We start from the raw sequence: 22,943 nt of genomic DNA on the forward strand, positions 1-22,943 counted from the left end.
CCAGCTAAATTTGGCTCAGAAGTTTTTCAAATACAGATCTTGTGTGTATGACCAACCTTAGACCTTATTCACATGACGTTTTTAAAACAAGAGTGAATGGGATAATTCACATTCGTTTTTTGATGGACTGTTTTATATGTTCTTCTATAAACTGGACATTGTTTTTTTTATCCATCAAAATGGACAAAGACTGACACACAAATACACCCATATACTTGCTTTGTGTTACACCGGCTGTGTAACAGTCATTTTAGAAAAGGGTGTCACATAGCTACCACATGAATAAGGCCAAAAATTGACAGTCTGTGAAAAATGGAATAGTCGCAGCCATAAGGCCTTATAGGTCTTCTCTCGTTTGCATCCAACAAGCTAAAGCTGTCAGTCAGGACAGATCGGTGACACACTATGTACTAAACACAAATGCAGGCAGTTCTGTGGTCACTGCAGGCATCACTGATAAGTGAAACACTCAATAATTCCAGGCCATTTCTCATAAGTCTGGGTCTACAGTTTTTAAGTGCTGTAAAGAGTAGCACGTTATTATACAAGTCACCTATATGGTAATGGCCCTTAAACCGAAAACCTCTGGTGTACTGGCTGTTTGCATACAGGTGACATATAGAGTAACATGTAGAACACATTTCTGCAAGTAGAAAATGCAGGCAGTTCTTTTTAAAAATGCAGCATTACAGACTTTTTGTTGACAATTAGAGATGAGCAAGTACTATTCAAAACGGTAGTTTCGAATAGCACGCTCTCATAGGAATGAATGGATGCAGCCGGCACAGGTGTCCTGCTGCTTAACTCCCTGCGCGACGGCCGCTCCCATTCATTCCTATGGGAGCGTGCTATTTCAAACTACCGCTTCGAATAGTACTCGCTCATCTCTATTGACAATGAAACCACCAATGGGTTATTTACTGCCTGTCCAAAGGAAAGGCCATAAATTAAAAAAAATCCCAGACAACCCCTTCAATAATGAAAGCTAATAAAAGGTTAACTAATAAGACATGAGAAGTAGGATGATTTTGCTCTTTATTTACATCTGGTTAGCTTCACATCTCCACCTCTTGGCACCTCTAATAACTTAACAGGAGCAAGAGATAGCGGTTTACATTAAGCAAGACAACTGCACAGCACTATATTGCAGAAACTGCCCATCCACTTGGCCACAGTCTCCAGGATAAAAAAAAAAAAGAGGAAAGAGGAAAGAAAAGGGCAAGTAAAAAGGTCAGGAAAATAAAGACGGGTAGAAGAAATCTTGGTAGGAAATCATTCTGTGAGGATATTTCTAAGTAATGGATGCTTCAGAGTAGGAGTTGGTCAAAGAAGAAACTGGAATAATCCTTGGCTGCTGTCTTGTGTGCAAGAAAATGAGAAAGTTTGCAAAATTTAGCAAACACTGAAGTCATACACATTATTATATACTCCAACCTCTCATATTACATCATTTATCAACTCATGACTAATGGACATCATAGGATGTCCAGGGACTGCAGAACCAGCTCATTATTAAAAGTTATATGTGAAAATCTGTGAGACAGAAAGAATTATTGGCCGCCTGTAGAGTTATGTAGTTAAAATCATAACTTTGATATACACTTAGAATAAATAACAGCAAAGGATCCTATATAAGATTGGAACTGCTGTAAGGCAAGAGAGGGGGTTAAAAAAAAAGAAGTGGGTTATACAGTATCAGATGGTAATGTGCAGCAGAACATAATTTCACATAACCACGGCTATCTCTGCTCAGTCTGTACTTTTGGAGTAATAAATATTTTGCCTTGGCTAGAACATCAGTCAGTCTCATAAGCTGCAGTGTCCTAGAGCCCATCTCTGCAGAATATCTGATATCTTTAAACAACAGGAACCTTGCTTTCCAATGTGATACTATCAGTATGTACAGGACACCAGCAAAGCTAGGGAGACACTCAAGAGCATCGACCAACGTTTGCAGAGTTCAAACTATAGGAAGCCCTCCTTGCGGAACTGCTCCTGTAAGATGTCTCGGTATTCATCAAAACCTCCCTCGATTCGAGTCACACCACCATTTTCACAGACCCACAGCTCATGGCAAACAAGGCGGATGAAACGCTCATCGTGGGAAACCAGTATTACTCCCCCCTAAAGAAAAAATAAATAAACAATAGAAAATGGCACATGAAAGACTGTGAAGGTTAAACATACATAAGACAGATTCATATTTTGCATTGACTATCGTCTATAAATATAAACTCAGCAGGATGTCAGTCCATTATAGAATGAACAGAGTTATTAAACATAACCCATTAAGGACAATTATAAACTGTAGCAAATAAGTCACTAGCAGTAAATGTGCACAAATTAAAGGGACACATAAGATGATAGTAAATGTGGGCAATCCAGTAGAAAACTCCAGGTAATGTTCAACTGTGTCAATCGAGTGATCTGCAGGGGTCATAGTATCCAGACTGATAAAGGAGTCTGGAGTAGCGCATAGGGTTAAAAGTTATGTGTTGACCTATTTAGTATGTTTTACCTCAATCCCAAAACAAAACACAAATGTTAGGCATCTGAAAATGCCCCAACTAAACTATTAAATGATACCACTATACAATCTCCGATGCAAAAAAAAATAATTCCTCGTACAGCTCTGGAAAAATAAAAAGGTTTTACAGCTTTTAGAGGGAAAGCAGTTAAAAAAAAATAAAAATGAAAGTAAAAAAATAAATAAAAATAGCTCTGGTGGGAAGGGGTTAAGACTAAGGGGGCGTTCACACTACCGTCTGTGTCCGACAGGTAGTGTCTGCTCCTAGTGTCTGTTCAAAATCTGGCACGGACATTAGGAGCGGACACTAGCTGTATCCGTGACACCTGTCATTTATTTAAATGGCGATCAGGTGCGTTCTTTTGCACTCCGTGTCCTTCCTTCACTGTCCGCATGTAAAGATGTCCGACTTTTCAAGCGGACAGAAAAACCTGACATGTAGGGTTTTTCTGTCCGCTTGAAAAGTCGAACACCTTTACATGCGGACAGTGAAGAAAGGACACGGAGTGCAATAGAACGCACCCGATCGCCATTTAAATAAATGACAAGTGTCACGGACAAAGCTAGTGTCCGCTCCTAGTGTCCGGGCGAGATTTTGAACGGACACTAGGAGCGGACACTACCTGTCGGACACAGATGGTAGTGTGAACGCCCCCTAACACACGATTCACCAGTCTTAGTAAATTTCCTCCAACATATGTAGGAAGTTGAGAAAATTGTTAAAAAAACAATTACCCGGAATTTGTTCAGTGCTCTTCCTAAAGCTTCAATCGTCTCCATGTCAAGGTGATTGGTAGGCTCATCCAGAATGTAAAAGTTGGGGCTAACGAGAGAAAAACTATTTATTTAGTATTCTTTCCTCCAAATATTCACTGCATAAAGGAGCTGCTAAACAGGCCATGTTATCTTACCAAAGCATTGTCATTTGTGCAAAAGCAACACGACTCTTTTGGCCTCCAGACAAACTAACTACAGGCCGTACTGCAAGTTCACCAGAGATTCCGTAACTGCCAAGTTGATGGCGATACTCCTCCTCTGCTTTACCTGTGAAATACAGAAGCAATGTTACATAAATAAATATATATATATAAATATATGTGTGTGTGTATATATGTATATATAATATATATATATATATATATATATATATATATATATATGAAGAGCTCAACGGAAAAATGGCCTAAGTCCAAAAATCAATATTGTGAGAAAAACGAAATTTAAAGTTTTAGCCTAAAGCAAACGGGCATTATTGTGGAATATATCTATCCAATGTAATCAGCTAATGAACACCGTTAATCCTAATCATAAATTGTATTATTTATTAAAAAAATTGCAGCTTCATGTATAAATATTATTTATTTAATATTATTAATTAATTACTACTATTATTAAACGATGAAGAATAATAATTACCTGCCTCCCTTTTCGGCGCTAAATATGTGCAAAAGTCGATTTAGAGCCTTTTAAACAATAAGACAAAGTTTTTACACTAATATAAACAACAGACCGGAAGTCACGATTTCAATGAAAAAATGACCAACGAGAGTGAAGTAAGTAAGTTTGTATTGGACTTAGGCCATTATTCCATTGAATGTAAATTCTTCTGCATTGAAATATATGGACTTAGGTCATTAATCCTAGGTACCTTGTAAACCCAATGCATAGAACGAGGTACAAAGAAGCTTTCTAGGTAATAATTTGAAATATGACAAAATGTGGACTTAGGCCATTTTTCCGTTGAGCTCTTCATATATATATATATATATATATATATATATATATATATATATATATATATATATATAAATATATGCAGTCATAAAGACAATTAGGGCAAAGCTCACATCAATATCCAGCAAGTCAAATCATTTAAAAAAATAAAAGAAGATAAAATGTTGGGAATCAATGACATAAGCACTACATACCATGGTTAAAAACATGAATATTTATTAAATAAAAGAAATTTTCCTAGGTAAAAATGCTACAATATCAATTTAAAAATAAAATCCTCAGCCTCCATATGACAACACAGCAAGAAACGGGCCAATGTCAAAAATAATTACCTACATTGTAACAATGGGTCAGAAGGGGTACTATGTCTCCTTACAGGGAATGTATCAGCAGAAAAAGACACATTGTTTCAATCAACTTTTATGTTAAACATATTTTTAAATAAGTTTTGGGGATGTATTTAAAAACTTTCCATGTTATCTATATTAAAAAAAAATCCTAAAAATCCTGCAGTTCTGACTTTGTCCACTAGGCCATATAATATGCTGAGATTTCCTGTTTTCTATAGAATTGCAGCAGTCACTTCTAACACTGATAATCACAGTTATCATTCATATGAAGACACAGAATCCACACCATTCACAGAGGATTTCACAGCTTATCTACTCCGCTTTCTATCTTTGTTCAGGTCACCGAGCAGGTCTAGAAAACTGTCCCATACAAGTGAATAGTATCTGCTCCAGGTTATCTATGGTTGATACTAGAATAGCATGGTTTAAATCAGGTGTGTTGTGGATTCAGTAGGTGGCGCTGCATCAGCTCCAGGAGTGTTAGGGTGTGCGGTCATCACAGCTAATACACCCGAAGCCTCTGTATTTTCTGGTGTTGCATTGTTGAAATAAACTTTTTAATTTTTCTGTCAACATTATTCTTTGTATGGCGAGTTTTTTTTTCATTTGGCACCATTTTGAGGTACATATAATTGGGGACACTATTGATCACGGCCGTTATAACGCCAACGATCTCAGCCCATTGTCAGACAGTCTTGCTGGGCTGAGAGGAACACCCCTCCTGACAGTGCACACCAATAAACTATTACTGGGGAGTGGGGGGCTGTCAGGAACGCCCTTCTGACATTGGGCAGACATCAGTGGCGATATAATAGCAAGGATATCTCTTGCCCTGGGGCACATAACAGGAAAACCGACAGTGCGCTGAATTCAACGTCGGCTTTCTAGCAGTATATAAAACCGTATGTGCCTGAGGACATGAAAGGTCCTCTTTAAAAGGGGTTGCTCAAGATCAGACATTGATATCATGTTAACTGTAGCCGTGTTGCCATAGTGAAGCACACCCACTACACAGTGTATGGTAAGGTCTGCTCCAGCTCCATACTTTGTGTTAGATGCCCCCAAAAATGTATTATCTGTTTTAAAGGATAGGTCATCAGCATCAGATTTTGGACAATCCCATTAACTTAATTCTCATTAAGGATAGAATCCGGAAGTGGTTAAAAAAGATGCTCCACAACTTTTCTCTTTTTAAATATGTGTATGTATTTTTTTTTCTCTCAATGTGGTGAATGTATGGTTTACCTGGGAATCGCTTTGCAAGTAGCTCCACTGAGTTGACATTCAGATCCAGCTGATCCACGTGATGCTGACTGAAGTAACCAATCTTAAGATTCCTTTTATTGAAATGAAAAAGATATTCATTGTAATACAGAGCATGTGCAAAGTCCAGACTGCACTAAAGTCAGTATGCTTAATTTCCAAAACCGCAATATAGAAAGTTGAACTCTAAAATATATAAATCTACTCAGCTCCTTCTGCTATATAACATGCTTCCTGCATAATGGACTGCATTTTGATGTGATGGGTTATCTTTAATTGGCTAAGATCCAGTCATGACCACTAAATTTATAATGCTCGCATACAATTTCCAAACTCAAAACCTACCACATAAGGCTACCCCATGTCCTGCATTTTACTAACCTGTGTGCATGTCGAATCCCATGTACCGGAGACAGCTCTCCCATTAGCAACTTTAGCATTGTGGATTTTCCAGCTCCGTTCTCTCCCACCTATGAAAAGCATATCTATATAAAAAAAAACAATCGCTACATAGCAGTAATAACATCATGTGCCGTTTCTTTCTTCCTAGGCTGCAATATCCTCCTATTCTCATAGTTAGGTCCATACACTAGCTGAGTTACAGCAGCCATTTATCAGCTATGGAGCTACAATCTTACATTTCATATGTAGAAAAGTATGATAACCGTTGTCTTCCTTCTCTGTGGTTTATTCTGTTTTACAGTTTTCATAAAGGGACATCACCATATTTTATATGCTTCCATGCAGATTTCCTTTCAGAATACCCATAGCCTTTCCTCTGATATTTTTAAGGGAAAAATTGGATTTTTGTACTTACCATAAAATCCCTATCTCATTGTACTCATTACATAAAAAAAAGTTTTGGCTCTGCCCAAATGCTGTTTTTTTTCTCTATGTAATTCGAGGCTATAGTTAAGTACAGATATGGGTTCTTACCACACAAATTCGAGAGTCCAGATCTGCAGACACAGAAAGATTCTTGAAGATTGGCTGACCTGGAGAATACCAGAAGTCAACCTCATCTAACTGCAAAATTGGTGGAGAAAACTTTTCAAATCCATCAGGAAACCTGTCCGCAGAAGAAAGGGAAGTGTTATATGCAGCAACTTATTAAGGAAAAAAAAAGGTTTCTGGGCAATTTCTAAAGAAAGGGTATGGATTGCTGCCCACCTCAATATCACCTCAGACTCCTTCTCTACAGGCTTTAGTTCTGGCCTACAAGAGGAGACAATGAAACAAAATTTAGTAAGAACTCCAAATTGAACCCTTGAAAAAAAACACAAAAAATAAAAATAGGGTATAAGAGTAAAACTTACAGTTTTTCCAAAAGTTTAAGTTTACTCTGCACTTGAGAAGCACGATTGGCATTATATCGAAATCGATCAATAAACACCTATAATGTTATGTAGAGAGTGTAAGTGTATGCAACATACAAAAAAAGCTAGTTAAGATTACACACATTACATCAGATTTCTATATAAAAGATTCCTATGATTACCTGTATATGTTCGCGATACTGATGCTGTGCCTCGTATTCTCTTTGCTGATTCTTTAGACGCTCTTCCTTAGTTTTCAAAAAGCTTTCAAAGTTACCACGGTAAGCCTCCAAGCGCTGACTATGTAGGTGCAAAATGTCTGTCGCAACTGCGTTCAGGAAATTACGGTCATGGGAAACAACTAGAATTGTGGACGGCCAAGTCTGCAACACAAACATACGTGTTCATATTCCTTCCATGCAGCTCTCTGTATATGATGATGATGAATGTGAAACATAAATGCAAACAAACCTGCAAATAGTTTTCCAACCACAGGATGGCTCGTACATCCAACATGTTGGTAGGTTCTATAGAAAGTAACATAACAGTCAAAAAAATGAACGCAGAAACAAAATGTATCAATGAAGTCAAACTAGGAAAATATTTACCGTCAAGCAATAGCAGGTCAGGTCTAGAAGAAGAGAAAAGATGATTTACATATAGAAATTACAAATAAACAACCTTATATTATCTTTCACACTTGCTTATGCTCTTTCCATGCAATGTTTGTGATATACCAGGGAGAATTCATTATAAAAGGGATAATGTCTGTCTGCCCCTTGTTAATCTATGAAATTTTATAGTTTCCTGATTGGTGACCTCTAATATTCACAATCTGGAATATCACTTTCTGATGGTGAATATTTTATTGTATATTCTATGAGAATGGCAAAATATTGGTAACCTGGATTTCTACATATCCAATTCTCTTTTTAAAGGGAGGTATCTGGCAGCAATTTACTCCCATCTTGGCTCTGAACCAGATTATAAGCACATACCGTAGGTGATGGCGAGAACAGACAAAAACATGTGTTGTGCTTACTTTCTGTGCATGTTACACATAAAAGTGATCTAGTGGCTGCTGGCCACTATACTGCAAAGACAAGTGATAAACTCTGTCTCCCAGCATCCTCTTTTCCCTACATGGTGCCAGTACAATATCATAGTCTTATTGACCAAAGTCTGAATGCAGGAAACATCTTTCGGATCATTTGGATGTAAGTGCTTAAGATTAACATGGCAAAGTGCAGAGTGGTAAAATCTCTTAAGTAAATACTTAAATCAATAATAAAAATGTAATACTCCACCTGGCAAACAAAGCCCGGGCTAGTGCCAACCTCATACGCCATCCACCAGAGAACTCCCTAACAGAAGAAAAGAGTTTAAGCAAAAATTAGAACAATGCTAATAGAAGCAGCTATGGGTAAATCCAATCCACATTATTATAACAAAAATCCAACCAATTATTACATTAAAGGAGTATTCCCATGTACATAACTATTTTTAAATTTGTAGATAATTAAAAGTTAAACTTTTTTGCAAATATAAACAATTAAGCAGAGTTTTAAAGATTTTCTCTAAATATCTTGTGGTCACAGTTTTACCTTGATCGGTTGCCAGTGGATACTTTCTAAGGTCAGAAAATCCACTAAGATTTCCTTATTGTGGCCGGGATATCTTCTGATACATGTAATGTCCCTGCCTGATAACCCAACTACAATAAGAAAATCATGGCGGGGTCCTGACAAGTCCCAGACCATAGAAAGTTTCTGCATTTGTGGTCTTATCCATTGGCAACCGATCAACATAACAGATGTCACCACTAAGAACGTTGGAGAAAATCTTTAAAACGCTGCAGAATTTTTAACTACTTTTATTTGCAAAAATGATTAACTTTTAATTATCTACAAATATAGATATGATTATTTTCATCGGAATACCCCCTTTAACTAGTTATTAAGTGTAACACAAGTCCACCAAACAACTCACCAAGTAACCCTTCTCTCTTTCCCCCCAAAATACAACATTCCACAACATTTAATAAAAGGGTTAATGCCACTCCAACACTCTTCTGCCTGAAGGTGGTTGCAAACTTTGTAAATAATACACTGGGCGCAGGGATACCAAAATAAAATAATGGTCGAAAAGGGTACCCAACTAAACCAGAACATAAGCCATCTAAAACATAACTTTTATTCCAATACGTAAGGCCCTATTGCAAGAAGTCCCCCTAGTAGCATTTGAAGGACCATATAAATATTGTTTGAATGAGATTTTGCAGGCCCACAATATCTCAAGATATAGATGTCACTCTCCGAGATCTATTTCAGGGACTCTCTGTATCCCCAAATAAATTTAAATTCCCAAGCCGAATGCTGCGTATAGTGGAGGTGAACTCACACCCACACTGGTATACACTCCTACACTCCAAAGGGCTGGTGTAGTCCTACTATGGCCATTCATAGCCAGTGGGAAAGTGGGAAGGTTTGTTTCCTAGGGGATTCCTACACAATGTAGTGGGTCGGAGGTTTCCTCAATAGCCTAGGACAATAGCCTAGGACATCCTCTCACCCCCATAAAATCTCCCCTACTATAACTGAGCTGCTCATAGGTACTAGCTTCCCCTTTAAATGGTTAAGCAGGTGTTAACTCTCTCTTATGCGCAACCCTTTTATCCACGGGTTGCATACTTCGTTTTTATTTTTGGAGAGGCTTTTTTTTTTTTTTTTTTTTTTTTTTACAGAAAATATGTAGCAGCCAAATGTTACAGGTACATAAATAACCTAAATAACCTTGCGCAAATTGCATTATTACATTTTTTTTGATTTTTTTTTTTTTTGCTCCTCTGCCATTTTTTTTTGAAAATACAGCATGTTCTGTCTCTAAAATGTTTCTATAAATTTCATTAAAAGTCAAAGAAAAAAACCAAAACATGTAATATTGACACTTTATTTAATGAAAAGAATAAGTGTGTTGGAATCTTAACCACTTCCGGACCGCCCATAGACTATATACGTCCGGGAAGTGGTTGCCTAGTTCTGACAGGACGTACCTGTACGTCCAGTCAGAACAAAGCAGCTGCACGGAGATCGTGCAGCTGCTTTCAATAGGAGCCGGCTATAACTTCAGCCGGAGCTCCCAGAGAGAAGACAGGGCAGATTTATTACCTCCCCTGCTTTCTCAATCGCTGTGTGTACAGCGCTCAATGAGCGCTGTATACACAGCTATGGACGCTGCCATAAATCAGCTGCCCTCTGACCCGGCGGACACGTGATCCGCTGGGAGCAGAGTCTTACAAGAGCTGCTGGGTCCTACAGGACCCCAGATCAGCTCAGTAAGCTGTGTATACAGCGTGCAGGAGGCTGGATTTCTCCTGCAACTGGGGTTAAATGTAGCAGCCCCAGTTATAGGAGAAATTAGCCTCCAGTACAAAAAAATAAGTGATCAGATGTCCCCAAAGGGCTCTTATCACCTTACGGGGACACAATCTGTAAAAAAATAAAATAAAAATATAATAAAAAAAAGTTTTTTTAAAAATGTAAATAAAATAAAAAATAAATAAATAATACGCTAATAAAACGCTGTTATTAAAGGTTATAGCCCCACCAGCGACGACACCATACAAAATAAAAATTACCGTAACAGAAAGGAAAAACTATATTATAAAGTTTTTCAGTGACACTTAGTGTTATTAAATTAAAAAAAAATAATAAATTGAAATTTCCCTCCTATTTTGTTTATATTTTCCTGGATATAAAAAAAATTAAAACACATTCGAAAATAAAGATAACATAAAAATAAAGCCCTATGTGTCCCCGAAAAAAAGACGCAAAAATTAGTTGACTGAGACATACGAGAAAAAGGTTACAGACCTCAAAACCGCACATACAAAATAAACCTAAAATGTGTCTGGTCCTGGACCACAAATTGGCCCGGTACTGAAGTGGTTAAATTGTAAACTCACTTGGTCATTTGCTGTTGCATACTATGTTTAAATCCCAGTCCTGCAAGGATCACAGAGGCTCTGAGGAGGGAAGAAAGACATAGTAGAAAAACATTTTAAAAATAAATAAATAAAATGACAAAAAATGTAAGCTACAGTATAATAAAGTGTACCTAGCAGGTGCTTTATCTGCCTCTATTTCTTCAAGTTTTCCGTAGATCTCAGATAGGCGGGCACTCTCCGATCCATCTCCCCTGTGGAAAACAAGAAGCATGAAGGCACAAAATTCTTTAAATACATCTATGGATTTCACTACACACCGCTTTGACAAAATGTCTTGCTCTACCACACCTGTCCATGTGTCATGTCTAGTGCTGCAGCTCAGTTATGCTGAAGCAGTGGATTTATGGAAGGGTGTGGTTATTACTAAGAAATGAGTCAGTTTTTACTTTCACTTACTTTCCAGCACTAATTCGTGCATTAAGTTCTCGCTCCTCTTTTAGAAGACTCTCACGTAACGTATCACATTCCAGTACGCTTTGTAGGGCTGGGGTGTCATCTCCCGCCACCTCTTGCTCCACATGTAAGATGCTGATGTGTGAGGGAACACGAAGGCTGCGACTTGCAAGCATTTTCAGCAAGGTGGTTTTACCCAGACCATTTCTGCCTACTAAACCATATCGCCGCCCTGATGCCAAATGCAGCTCGGCACCCGTCAACAGAACCCTGCAAAGAGAAGTTGGATTAATTTTTGAGCATATGAAGAGTATAGTGCCCATACACAGATATTTAACAAAAGTAGTCATTTTATGTTATTGTTGCCAAAGATGAGCCAGCACTCGTAGGAAGGCCAGCTTTTTCAAGTATCTTTATAGATTGTGAACTAGAGCCCTCCTATGTGGTGGGGAGGTTCCGAAGAACAATAACCCTCCTAAAAGGAGGATGACAGTTATGGAAACTTCACGAGTTGCAACCAATCCCAGTTGTAGAACAAATAAATTGTGACATTGAATATGCTCACCTTTCTCCAAATGACACATCAAAGTTTTCAATTCTGATATCATAAGACTTGTTCTTGCCACTGGAATCTATTCTGTTGTCCTTCTTGCTGGCAGCTTGACTTGCTGAAGCTTCTTCCATTACCCTGCATGCATTATGAGAAAAAAAAGTTCAGAGTAATCTACCACCAACATCAATTCTAAATCACTTATATGCTGTTGTAGAGGCTGATAGTGACATACAAAGACTGATGTGCCATGGGCAGTAATTGGTAGTGACTAGAGATAAGCGAGTATATTCAATTGAATACCTCTGCCGCATAGCCCCCGGTGCAAAAACACTTCCGGGGCATTGAATTTTTACTACCCCTCCCACCTTCCCTGGCGCCGGGAGCTATGCGGCGGAGGTATTCGATCGAATATACTCACTCATCTCTAGTAGTGACCTCAATGGTGATAAAAATGCTCCAGCAGCTGTGGCCCTGCCCCAAATAGCTCATTTGTATATGGAATATAAGTTTAATATTTTAGCAATAGGACCCTGGCTGTGAAGTCAGTAGACCAAGACACCAACTCGTACTAATCTATTTTTACAGCTGACTCCGACTCCTTCATAAATGGCTAACAGTCATGGTCAGACACACCTATGTGTGCATGAAAAAAAAAAATACTGATGCGTCTAGTCATAGAATATCAATAATTGTATAATATTTCAAATTATTTTATTTTGAAACTGGAGTACTCAGCTCCACTTTGACACAAGAAAGGCATGTTCACTATTTCACTAACCAGCCCCAAAAAAGGAGTTGTTGCATTTACAATTATAGCTTTCATTAGTTACAAAATGTCATCGATTTAACCTTTAGAACTCACAAAAATGTAGAATTCAATATTGATTTAGTTGCAGATTCACAAATCCTCATCAAAACTGCTAATATTTCCTAATAAGTATGCTCATACTTCTTGTGGATTCTGCACACACACAAAAAATAAATAGTGAATAATCCTTATGCAAATCTGCTAACACATTTATGACAGTGTCAGCCACAGATTTCTACCAAGGGTTCTCTTTTCCTCAAGGTGTGTGGACATAGCTTTGCATGAGGCACCAACACTTTCACACTTACACATTCCCGCTAGTTTTTTGTGTCTCCCGCTCAGACCGCTTCTCTTGTTTAGCTTTTAATTTGGCCTCCGCTTTTTCCAGCTTCCTCACATCAACAGTCTGGGGATAGAACAATTCCGTTATTAGCAAAACCCAAACCTATGCACATGCTAATACAGCCACTACACATATACAGGTTCTGATGTCAAATACTGAGGGCTAGTTCACATGGCAGAAACCTTTTTCCACCATCGGCTTTTTCGCACAGCTAGCCGCGACAGGATGCCAATGCACTGCATGAATGGGCCTAATCAAGAGGGAGTCTCGAGCCGCGGAATCCGCTTGAAGATAGGGCATGTTGCTTTTTTTTCCCGCTAGCTGAAAAAAAGATCGCTAGTGGAAAAAACCTGCTAGTGACTCCCATTGAAATGAAGGGGAGGCAGTTTTTCAGGCGGATTTTGTGGCAAAATCTGCCTGCAAAAAGCTCTGAGTGAACATACATACTTTACAAACATACATACATACTTTACAAATATGTTATATATGAATGCAATGATTTATTATGACTCAACAGAGAATCACTAGAGAAAAAAAGCAGAGCTTATCAGATGCAGTAGGAGCAAATATGACGCTCTGCTGAGTTCAAAGAGATAACCATCACATCTGGTTCTGAAGTATACTTTCATGTAGGACACAGATGCTATACACTTCTGCCAGTCTATCTGATAAAGAATGCACATGCCTGCAGTCTCAAAAGGCTTCAAAATTTTAAGGCACAACAGATAGATAGATAGATAGATAGATAGATAGATAGATAGATAGATAGATAGATAGATAGGTCACATTTTAGAAGCAAAATTACAACTTTACCTCCAATTGCAACAAAAAATCCCCATAAATGGCTGCTCTGATCAATATAAAGTAACAACATAAACTTTCATGACCTTAACACCAATTGTCAGACACTCAGAGGGACAGCCACTCTTTTAAACAGAGAGAGAAATACTCCTCTAAGGGGGCATTCACATGATAACTCGTGGCAGAATCAGCGCCACTGCCCCCTAATGGTAGCAGCAAACGACCGTGTTTCACCTGTGAAACTCGGTCTGTGTGCTTGCCAGATTTAGCGACATGTTGAACTTCATGCGGGGAGCAGGACTCCTAGCATCCTAGTTATTTATGATGCTAGGAGTCCCTGCCTTCCAGTGAAATACTGTTCTGTACTGTAACAAGTATGAAGCAGGAATGGAGCCGATGACTCTCTGCTGCTGGAGAGTGGAGACAACCTAGATTAAAGTGGCTGCTTGTTCTCTCTCCCCGGCGATCTGGTTGGTCGGTGGCGACTTGACATGATCTTCTCCGAACGGGTAGATCATCTCTCTGTTCCCCCCTAACCAGGTCCCCGCCAACAAGCCCTCCTAGCTCAGGAATTCCGCCAATTGATCCGTTTTCATTCCCTTTATGATCTTTGGCGTATAGATAATCCTACAGCCCGTTCCTATACCTTTTTTTCTCACCCCCATAACACGCATACGCGTATTGACTACTTCTTTGGCAACACCCCAGATCTCCGCCAGCTTGTAGACAAGAACATCGGCCCCCTTTCGTGGTCTGACCATGCCGCGGTAGTTGTCACTCTCTCTCCTATGCCGCAGTAGTTGTCACTCTCTCTCCTGCCCCGCTAGCAGTCCGCCACTGCCACTGGCGCCTAAATGAAACCCTGCTTAAGTCCGCCTCCTCGCTGGAAGTTCTGCGCTCTCATCTAACTAATTACTTCACTAATAACTTAGGCTCGGTGGACTCCCCCGCGGTGCTCTGGGAAGCCCATAAGGCTGTGATGAGGGGCCATTGCATTGCCTTGGCGTCTAAACTCAACAAGGATCGGCTAGCCCAGGAGCGTCTTCTCTGTGCTCGATTTTCTTCCTTAACGGCCTCTTTGGCATCCTGCCCATCCCTGGGAGTCCTCCGCCGCCTGGTCCTTGCCAGAGTGGATCTCCGCTCTCTGGAGACCCGCCATGTGCAGCGCCTCCTTCTCTACTCCCGCTGTTACTTTGAGCGGGGCAATAAACCCCACACACACTATTGGCCAAGACTCTCAGGGATCAGCGTCATCCTCTACCCCCCCATTCTGTGTTTGATTCCGTGGGCGTCCTCCAGCATCATACTGACGCTGTGGCCCAGGCTTTCCAATCCTACTATTCTAAATTGTATAATTTGCCCACTCCGAAAGCACTTACCCAGGTGGATGGTCCCGCCAGTCTAGCTGATTACCTCGCGGACTGCCATCTGCCGTGCCTTTCTTCCTCTGCTTTAGCCTCCCTAAACTCCCCTATCACGGCCGAAGAGTTGGCAGACGTTTTGAAGGACCTCCCTAATGGGAAATCTCCGAGACCGGATGGGTACACTTATTATTACTACAAGGCCTGTCATAATGAACTCTCTACCCATCTCTTGACTCTTTTCAACTCTTTCCTTTCGGGCTCTCCGATTCCCCACTCGATATCCTGTTCCCTTCTTACACTGATTCCTAAACCAGGCAAGGACCCTCAACACTGCGCTAATTATCGCCTGATAGCTCTATTAAACACTGACTTAAAGCTCTTCACTAAACTTCTGGCGAATAGATTGAATGCTTGGCTCCCTCTCCTTGTTCACAAAGACCAGGTTGGTTTTGTCCCCTGCCGTCAGGGTTGCGATAACACTAGAAGAGCTGTGGACTTAGTAGACGTAGCCAATCATCATTCTATCCCGGCTCTACTCTTGAGCCTGGACGCCGAAAAGGCTTTCGACTGTCTTAACTGGTCGTTTATGCAGGAAACCTTGAAGGCCTCCGGGTTTTCGGGGCCCTTCCTGGCGCCTATCCGGGCTCTCTATGCTCACCCCTCAGCGGCGATTAGTCTCCCCCACGTCTCCTCTCCTTCTTTCTCTATTCGTAACGGCACTCGCCAGGGCTGCCCCCTTTCCCCCTTAATTTTCGCCTTATGCATTGAACCCTTGGCGGCTAAGATCCGCCGTGATCCCGATATCAAGGGAATCTCTGTCCGGGACAGGGTATTTAAGGTCTCTCTCTTTGCCGATGATGTTCTTCTCACTCTCTCTTCTCCCCACACTACTCTCCATAACCTCCTAAGGCTTCTTACGGCATATGGCGACTTTTCAGAATACAAGGTGAACCCTTCCAAAACCAAAGCACTCCCCCTCAACATACCACACGGCGATCTTGTGCTCCTTGGTTCCAATTTTGATTCTCAATGGCGTTCGTCTTCTATTCGTTACCTGGGGATCCAGATTTTCCCCTCTTACCATACCCTATATTTGGTCAATTACCCACGGTTGTTCCGCGATCTATGGTCTCTCCTGGATAGATGGCAGCCCCTTCCGATCTCCCTGCTAGGGAGGATCGCGGCGGTAAAAATGACCCTTTTACCGAAACGCATTTATTATTTCAAAACGCTCCCCGTCGCGTTCCCGCGGAATGATCTTCGTGTTTTGCAAAAAGCTATCTTTCGATTTATATTGCAAGCCAAACGTCACCGTATCCCCCAGTCGGTTATGTTGGCGAGGAAGGAGTCTGGGGGCCTGGCTGTCCCGGACCTTTTACAATACTATTGGGCGACTCACCTGCGTTGTGTTCTATTCTGGGCCTCTGCTCCGGCATACACTAAGTGGGTGGAGATAGAAAAGCTCTGGTTGGCTCCTATGAACCCCAATGCTTTTCTGTGGGTTAGCTCTCCCCCACTCCTCCCTCCCCCTACTTACTTGGCCCCATCCGTTTTACCCGCTCCATCTGGTCCACGTGTAATGCTCTCTTGCGTCCCCACACTCATCTATGGTGTCTATCCTATATAACCCTCTTCTCTCTGATAGTTTGTTACCCACCATGGCTACAGTGTGGTCAACGGCAGGCCTCTTCCGGATTGCTGACATGATTGACCCTGTGACGCTGGAGCTCAGGCCCTTTGATTATTTTGTAGCTAACCTAAGTCTTCCCAGGGCCGAATGGCTCCATTATTCCCAAGTAGTTCACTTTATCCGCGCTCTCCATGGTTCCACTAGAGTCTCCCTCTCTACGTCCTTTGAAAGGATCTGTCGGGCTGGCACCTCCATGAGGGGCCTCATATCCTTCATACATCAGCTTCTTGCCTCTCAGGCGACTGGTTCTCCCATTCGGCACCGATATATGGCCAAATGGGAGGAGGCATTGGGTACCCCCATCTCCCAGGGACAGTGGCAGATTGTTCGGTCTCGCGCTCAGAAATCGCCCCAGTGTATAACCTTCAGGGAAAAACAATACAACCTTTTGATGCATTGGTATCACATTTCAGCTCTCCTTCATGCTCTTAAGCCATCACTTCCTCCTAGATACTGGCGCTGCAATGCTGCAATGGGATCACTGTATCACATTTTTTGGTCTTGTCCTGGGTTTCTGGGGGGAGGTGAAAGCTCTGATGGACACCCTGTTCATACAGGGGGTCCCTCTAGATCCCCTCCTGTACTTATTGAACCTCCCTCCTAGACACCTAGGTAGCAAGACTTCCAGACGTTTTCTGCATCTCTGCACGGCTGGGAAAACCCTTATTGCGAAACATTGGAGGAGTATTAGCCCCCCTCAGGTGTCGAACTTTTGGCCCGTATCAAGGATGTGTGGAGCCTTGAATTTCTCACTGCTAGTTTCAATAACGCACTGGACACCTTCCACTCCATTTGGTCTCCCTGGGACGCTCACTAAGCGCTACGTGGCCTTTAATCTTGGACACCCCCCCCCCCACACACACACACACACACACACACACACACACACACACACACACTCCTTGTCTCTGTTTGTCTCTCGTTCCCCCTCATGTTGTTTTGTTAAGTTTTTTGCTCGTTTTGGCATTGGGATTTGGCAGTGTCGCATTCCCCTCCTACTATTGGTATTATTTTCTGCCTTCCTTTCTGTTTGTATTGTTAATTATTTTTGAAAATTTTAATAAAAACTACAGTTGAAAAAAAAAAAAAAAGGGGGCTGCTTGAGCAAGGGAAGAAGGCAAAGCGAACAGAAAAAAAAAATCTTCCGTCTGGAAGACGTCACTTCTAGGCATTGTCAATGCTAGCAAGGAAGATCTCCTAGAAGGAGAGCAGTTCTCCCCCCACCTGACAGACCCCAAGTGAGAGGAAGACCTTCATGCAGAGAAGGGCTTGGAAAAAGAAGGTTTGAAGATGGCTTCTTGGAGTGGCACTATTTAAATTCCATGAGAATCTCTCTTATATGGAAAATGCACAGATGATTAGGACTAACACACCCTGCACCCTCCTTAAACAGGTAGATAAAAAAAAAAGAGAAAATGTATCTTACTGAAGACTGGTCCTTTTTCATTAACAAAACATTCAAGACTTGGGGGTCGACATCTAAGAGACAGAAAAAGAAGAGTATTAACATGAATCTAATAAAACAAGTGAAGATCAACCAGTGACAGCTATTTACCTTTCTACTAGTGTATAAAGAGGTTTCCTGAAAGAATTATATTGATAACGTATCCCTAACATAGATCATAAATATCACATTGAAGGATGTCTTACTCCTTATCACGTGAGTGAACGGGCTGAAGCAGTGGCCTGAAATGTAATGTCAGCTCTCTCTCATTACAGAGAATGACAGAGCTGCAATACAGTGTCAGGTCACTGCAAAATGGACAGAACTGTGCTATCTCTGGCACTACCATAATTTGTTCAATCAGCTGGTCAGTCGGTGGGTATCAGGACTCACACTCACCCAATCTGATATTGATTACCTACCTTCAAAGATCTGGAATATCCCTTTAATATGATAAGGACAAGCATTAGAGGTTAAATGGGTTACACTGTATTATTAATGTAACGTGTAACAGCAGTTTATTATCTAAAAATACAAACACTGAATAACAATACAAAATCTTCAGAAACAAAACCCTAAAATTTCTAAAAGCTTAGCCTCTGGACATGGCTCTACTTTATGTGTTAAAGCACTAAAGGGGTTTTGAGTGCACAAAATTAATTCTTTAAAAAAAAAAAAATCTGATAGTGCTATTAATAGATGACTAAATGCCCCATTTACTGAGGTTTCTGGGAGCTCCTGGCATGCTCTGCATTTGTTTACATCTGCAGATTCCTGTTCTGTGCTTTTCCTATAAGGTCCATGGAAAAAGAGTCTGTGTCGCAGTCAGTGATTTTCCCTACTAACTGCATAGCCCTAATTGTAATGAATTATTAAGCGTTTTCCCTTATGTCTTTTTTTTAATTAATAGTAGGAGCAGATCACTGCAGAAATAAAAAGGGAAACATTCTCTATCATGTTTTTGGGGTATGTTTAATTTCTTGCTTATGCTGAGATCCAATCCTCCTTTTCATCAAAAAGACATCACAGACTTGAATGACATTTATGATAAAAGAGATAGAATGACACATGGATGGCGATAAAGTGCTAATAGCCTTACCATAATCTGTTATTTGAGACAGCTGGATAGGAGCATCGAGAAGAACCTGTGCTTGTGATGGGACCTGATGATTCTCCCTAGAACATGTTGAAAGAATTCAATATGTACGTCTTAAAATCTGTGCAGCAAAAATGTACACAACAGCCTGCTTTCTTCCTTAACATCTCATGCAGGACTTAGTTCCAGCTCTATAATCTTTCCTGTTAGGTTCTCATATGTATATACTTGTTAGCATAAGCTGCTAGTCATGTAAAAACTGCAGCAAAACAATAAAATAGCACTACCACTATTGTGAATGCAGTGTTACAGCACAGGTAGAAGTGGTCATCCTCTCAAAAAAAAAAAAAGTTGCCACAACTAAAATGATGAAATATTATGGCGCTATTCTGAGCATCTGGATGGTCACACATTCACAACCATCTTGTATTCTTATGATAATGTGCAGTACTGTCCTGCAGCAGAGCCCCACATTTGTTGAATTTTTTCCCAATGGCTCTACGAATGAAAAGCACTCCTTCCCTCAGTGTATAGAGACAATGTGGACTGTCAAGACTTTCTGAAAAGTAATTCTCCTAAAAGTAAATCTGTCAACTGGTCTGAGGATACTAAACCACCAGAATGTCCTTGTTGCACTAGCGATTTAGTGTCGCAAACTATGTCAAGCCTGTATGCCCCAGAGATGATTAAATAATCACATTAAGGCTAGGTCCACACGGCAACTTCAACCATGACTCAAGTTGCGAGACCAAAGATCACTGTATCGCTCTGCAACTTCGACCACTAGTCCAGTAGCTTGACTAAAGATCGCTGTGTTGCCCTGCAACTCCTTCACTCATGTTGAGTGCCGTGACTGCAACTTGACTTTTTGTGATGATCAAGATGTGCATGGGGCCACCATGTGACTCCATTCACTAAAATTAATGAAGGAGTCACAGAGCAATATGGTGATCTTTGGTCGAGCCATGGGAGTTACTGTTTATTCTACACACCTCAACTTCACTGCACTCAACCTACAAAGAAGCAAGGTCTTTGTCTTCACTGGAGAAACATGCATGTACTAAAGATGCCAAGGTCCAATTAGAACTCGTCTCTGTGAGAGTATTAAAGTCTATTAGAAATTAGCTCCAAGGCAAGCAGATATTGCATGGACAAGTTGAGACATTAGACTCCCAGTCCATTAGGACATGATGGTAGCTTAATGTCCCCAGACCAGCCGAAATGGCTCCCTATAAACAGTCTTTGTGAATAAAAAGACCTATTAATGTTATCCATAAGAAAATAGATGACAGTTTGTACGGATCCACCAACTAAGGGTAAGTTCCCAAGCAAACTCAAAAAATGGAAACCCAAGAGCAGATGTGAACCTAGAGTGAAACACTATGATCAGTGAGGGTGGGTTAAAGAAAGAAAAAAAAAAACAAAAAAAAAACCCATTACTTTATACTCATGTGACCCACCTAACTCAGTAGATTCAGTCAATCACTCTCTGTGAAGGCATAGAGTATGTGCTTACATTTGCTTATAGGGTATACTCACATGCGCATAGTCCGGTACATCCTCTGACAGATGTCGCGGATGTCATCGTCGTCTTTTGTATCCCCAGACACATCCTGCAGAAGCTCTCCCACTGCCTCGAACAAGTCATTCTCTGATTCAAAGTCAGCTTGGCCACTGTCCAGGACATCTAGTAAGATCAAATGATGGTGATATCTTTACTTTTAGATATTAGGATTAACATTGACTGACTAGAAATCTGTACCTTAATTACCTACAAGCATTTGAGGAGTTGAAAAGTTTCAGCTAACTAGAGCCTTTTACCACTTATTCTCAGCCCCAGAGGAATGCACTGAGGTGTACATGGTATGGGATGGGGTAGTGGACCATATATTATTATTGATCAGATATATAATGGAATACCATTAACAAGTGGTTATTGCAGAGAAAGCTGTATACCTAAGGGTCCATGCTCACAGAGTTTTTGGGCGCTGATTTTGACACTGAATCCGCCTCAAAATCAGCCTCCTGATATTAATAGAGTTCTATTGGGAGGCTGATTTTGAGGCGGATTAAGCGTCAAAATCAGCGCCAAAAAACTCAGTGTGTAATATTTGTAATCTTTATCTAACCCTACCTCAACATGTCACCTTCTGAACACAGCGGACTGACCCAGTGTAACAAAGCTGTGAAGGATCCACTATAATCATGGGGCTAATGTGAGCAGCCTCAAATATCTAGCCTACATGTCAGGAAACAGCACTGACAGCTATGCATAGCCATGACCACAAGGATGAAATCAGGGCTATTCATTTCATGTGCCCCAGGAAGTCCCCGACCACATGTTGTATGGTCCCTGCTAGGGATGGCACATGTCTAACAGCTACTAAATCTCCTATATGCCCAGTATTGCTGTCACTTAGACCCCATAGAGACAGGAATGAAGTGACAGTGGCCGTATACAGAGGACGTGTAATGCAGATGGGTGCCAACCCGGCGCATGTGTGGCCACTACATGCCCAGCCATTACTGTATGAACGGTGTATGTGGCACTTGGGCACCCCCAGACTCCTCACGTCGTAACACAGATTCTAACGTGCGACCACTCATGTGAAGTCACCGGCACATCCGCCCTTCTTACCGGTCACATATTGGAAGAGCTCGGCATCCAGCTGTGGGAACTCGCTCCTTAGGATCTCCACGAAGGTCGCCATGTTGGCCGGCAAGCACAGCGCAGGCGTAAAAAGAAGTCATGCGCTCCGGAAGAGCAGAGCATGCCGGGAAACGTAGTCCACGACATTCTAGTGACTGGGCTGACAGTGGGTGGCCGCTGCTGTGACTGGAGCCTTGTATTCCTGGTGACAGACAGGGCAGAGACTCTGAAGACGTGTCCATGACTTACAATAGTTTCTCCTGGTAGATCCTTCCTCCAGCACTAGACTAGAATGGAGTTGCTGGGAGGGCTGTGGGCAGAACATACTGAACTAGAGAGTTGCTTCCAGGTCCTCCATAGACATTCCATTCTAGTCACCTCAGTGCAGGACAGAATAATACCTGTTTGTGTTCGCAGGCCCGCGGCCTGACTTACTGATCCCCCGCTCACAGCCCCTTCCGCAGTAGGGACAGTGCAGGTGGCCGTGAGCTGGAGAGGGGATCAGTAAGTAAATAGGGCCTGTTACATGCCGGGGTTACTCCACAGGTAACGGCCTATTAAAAAATAAGTTAAAGGGGCCCGCCAGGCCCCCTAATGTCCCGGGC

At 41.2% G+C, this 22,943-nt stretch overlaps 1 protein-coding gene across 1 annotated transcript; it reads right to left on the reverse strand.

Annotated features, from left to right (window-relative positions):
* Positions 1 to 1,021: 1,021 nt before the first annotated feature.
* ABCF3 (ATP binding cassette subfamily F member 3) lies at positions 1,022 to 22,417 on the reverse strand. The gene is made up of 21 exons (XM_075268456.1): positions 22,327 to 22,417; positions 21,228 to 21,375; positions 19,692 to 19,768; positions 18,575 to 18,627; positions 13,259 to 13,356; positions 12,155 to 12,277; positions 11,593 to 11,859; positions 11,307 to 11,387; positions 11,155 to 11,214; positions 8,498 to 8,554; positions 7,799 to 7,821; positions 7,662 to 7,717; positions 7,373 to 7,573; positions 7,191 to 7,267; positions 7,045 to 7,089; positions 6,811 to 6,943; positions 6,256 to 6,344; positions 5,857 to 5,948; positions 3,439 to 3,571; positions 3,263 to 3,350; positions 1,022 to 2,124 (listed from the first exon to the last, which is right to left on the reverse strand). Exons 1-21 carry the CDS (start codon positions 22,397 to 22,399, stop codon positions 1,966 to 1,968), a joined length of 2,133 nt encoding a protein of 710 aa, XP_075124557.1. The 5' UTR covers positions 22,400 to 22,417; the 3' UTR covers positions 1,022 to 1,965.
* Between the last annotated feature and the right edge of the window lie 526 nt (positions 22,418 to 22,943).

The sequence above is a fragment of the Leptodactylus fuscus genome, chromosome 3 (assembly GCF_031893055.1).
Source record: "Leptodactylus fuscus isolate aLepFus1 chromosome 3, aLepFus1.hap2, whole genome shotgun sequence".
Lineage (NCBI taxonomy): Eukaryota > Metazoa > Chordata > Amphibia > Anura > Leptodactylidae > Leptodactylus > Leptodactylus fuscus.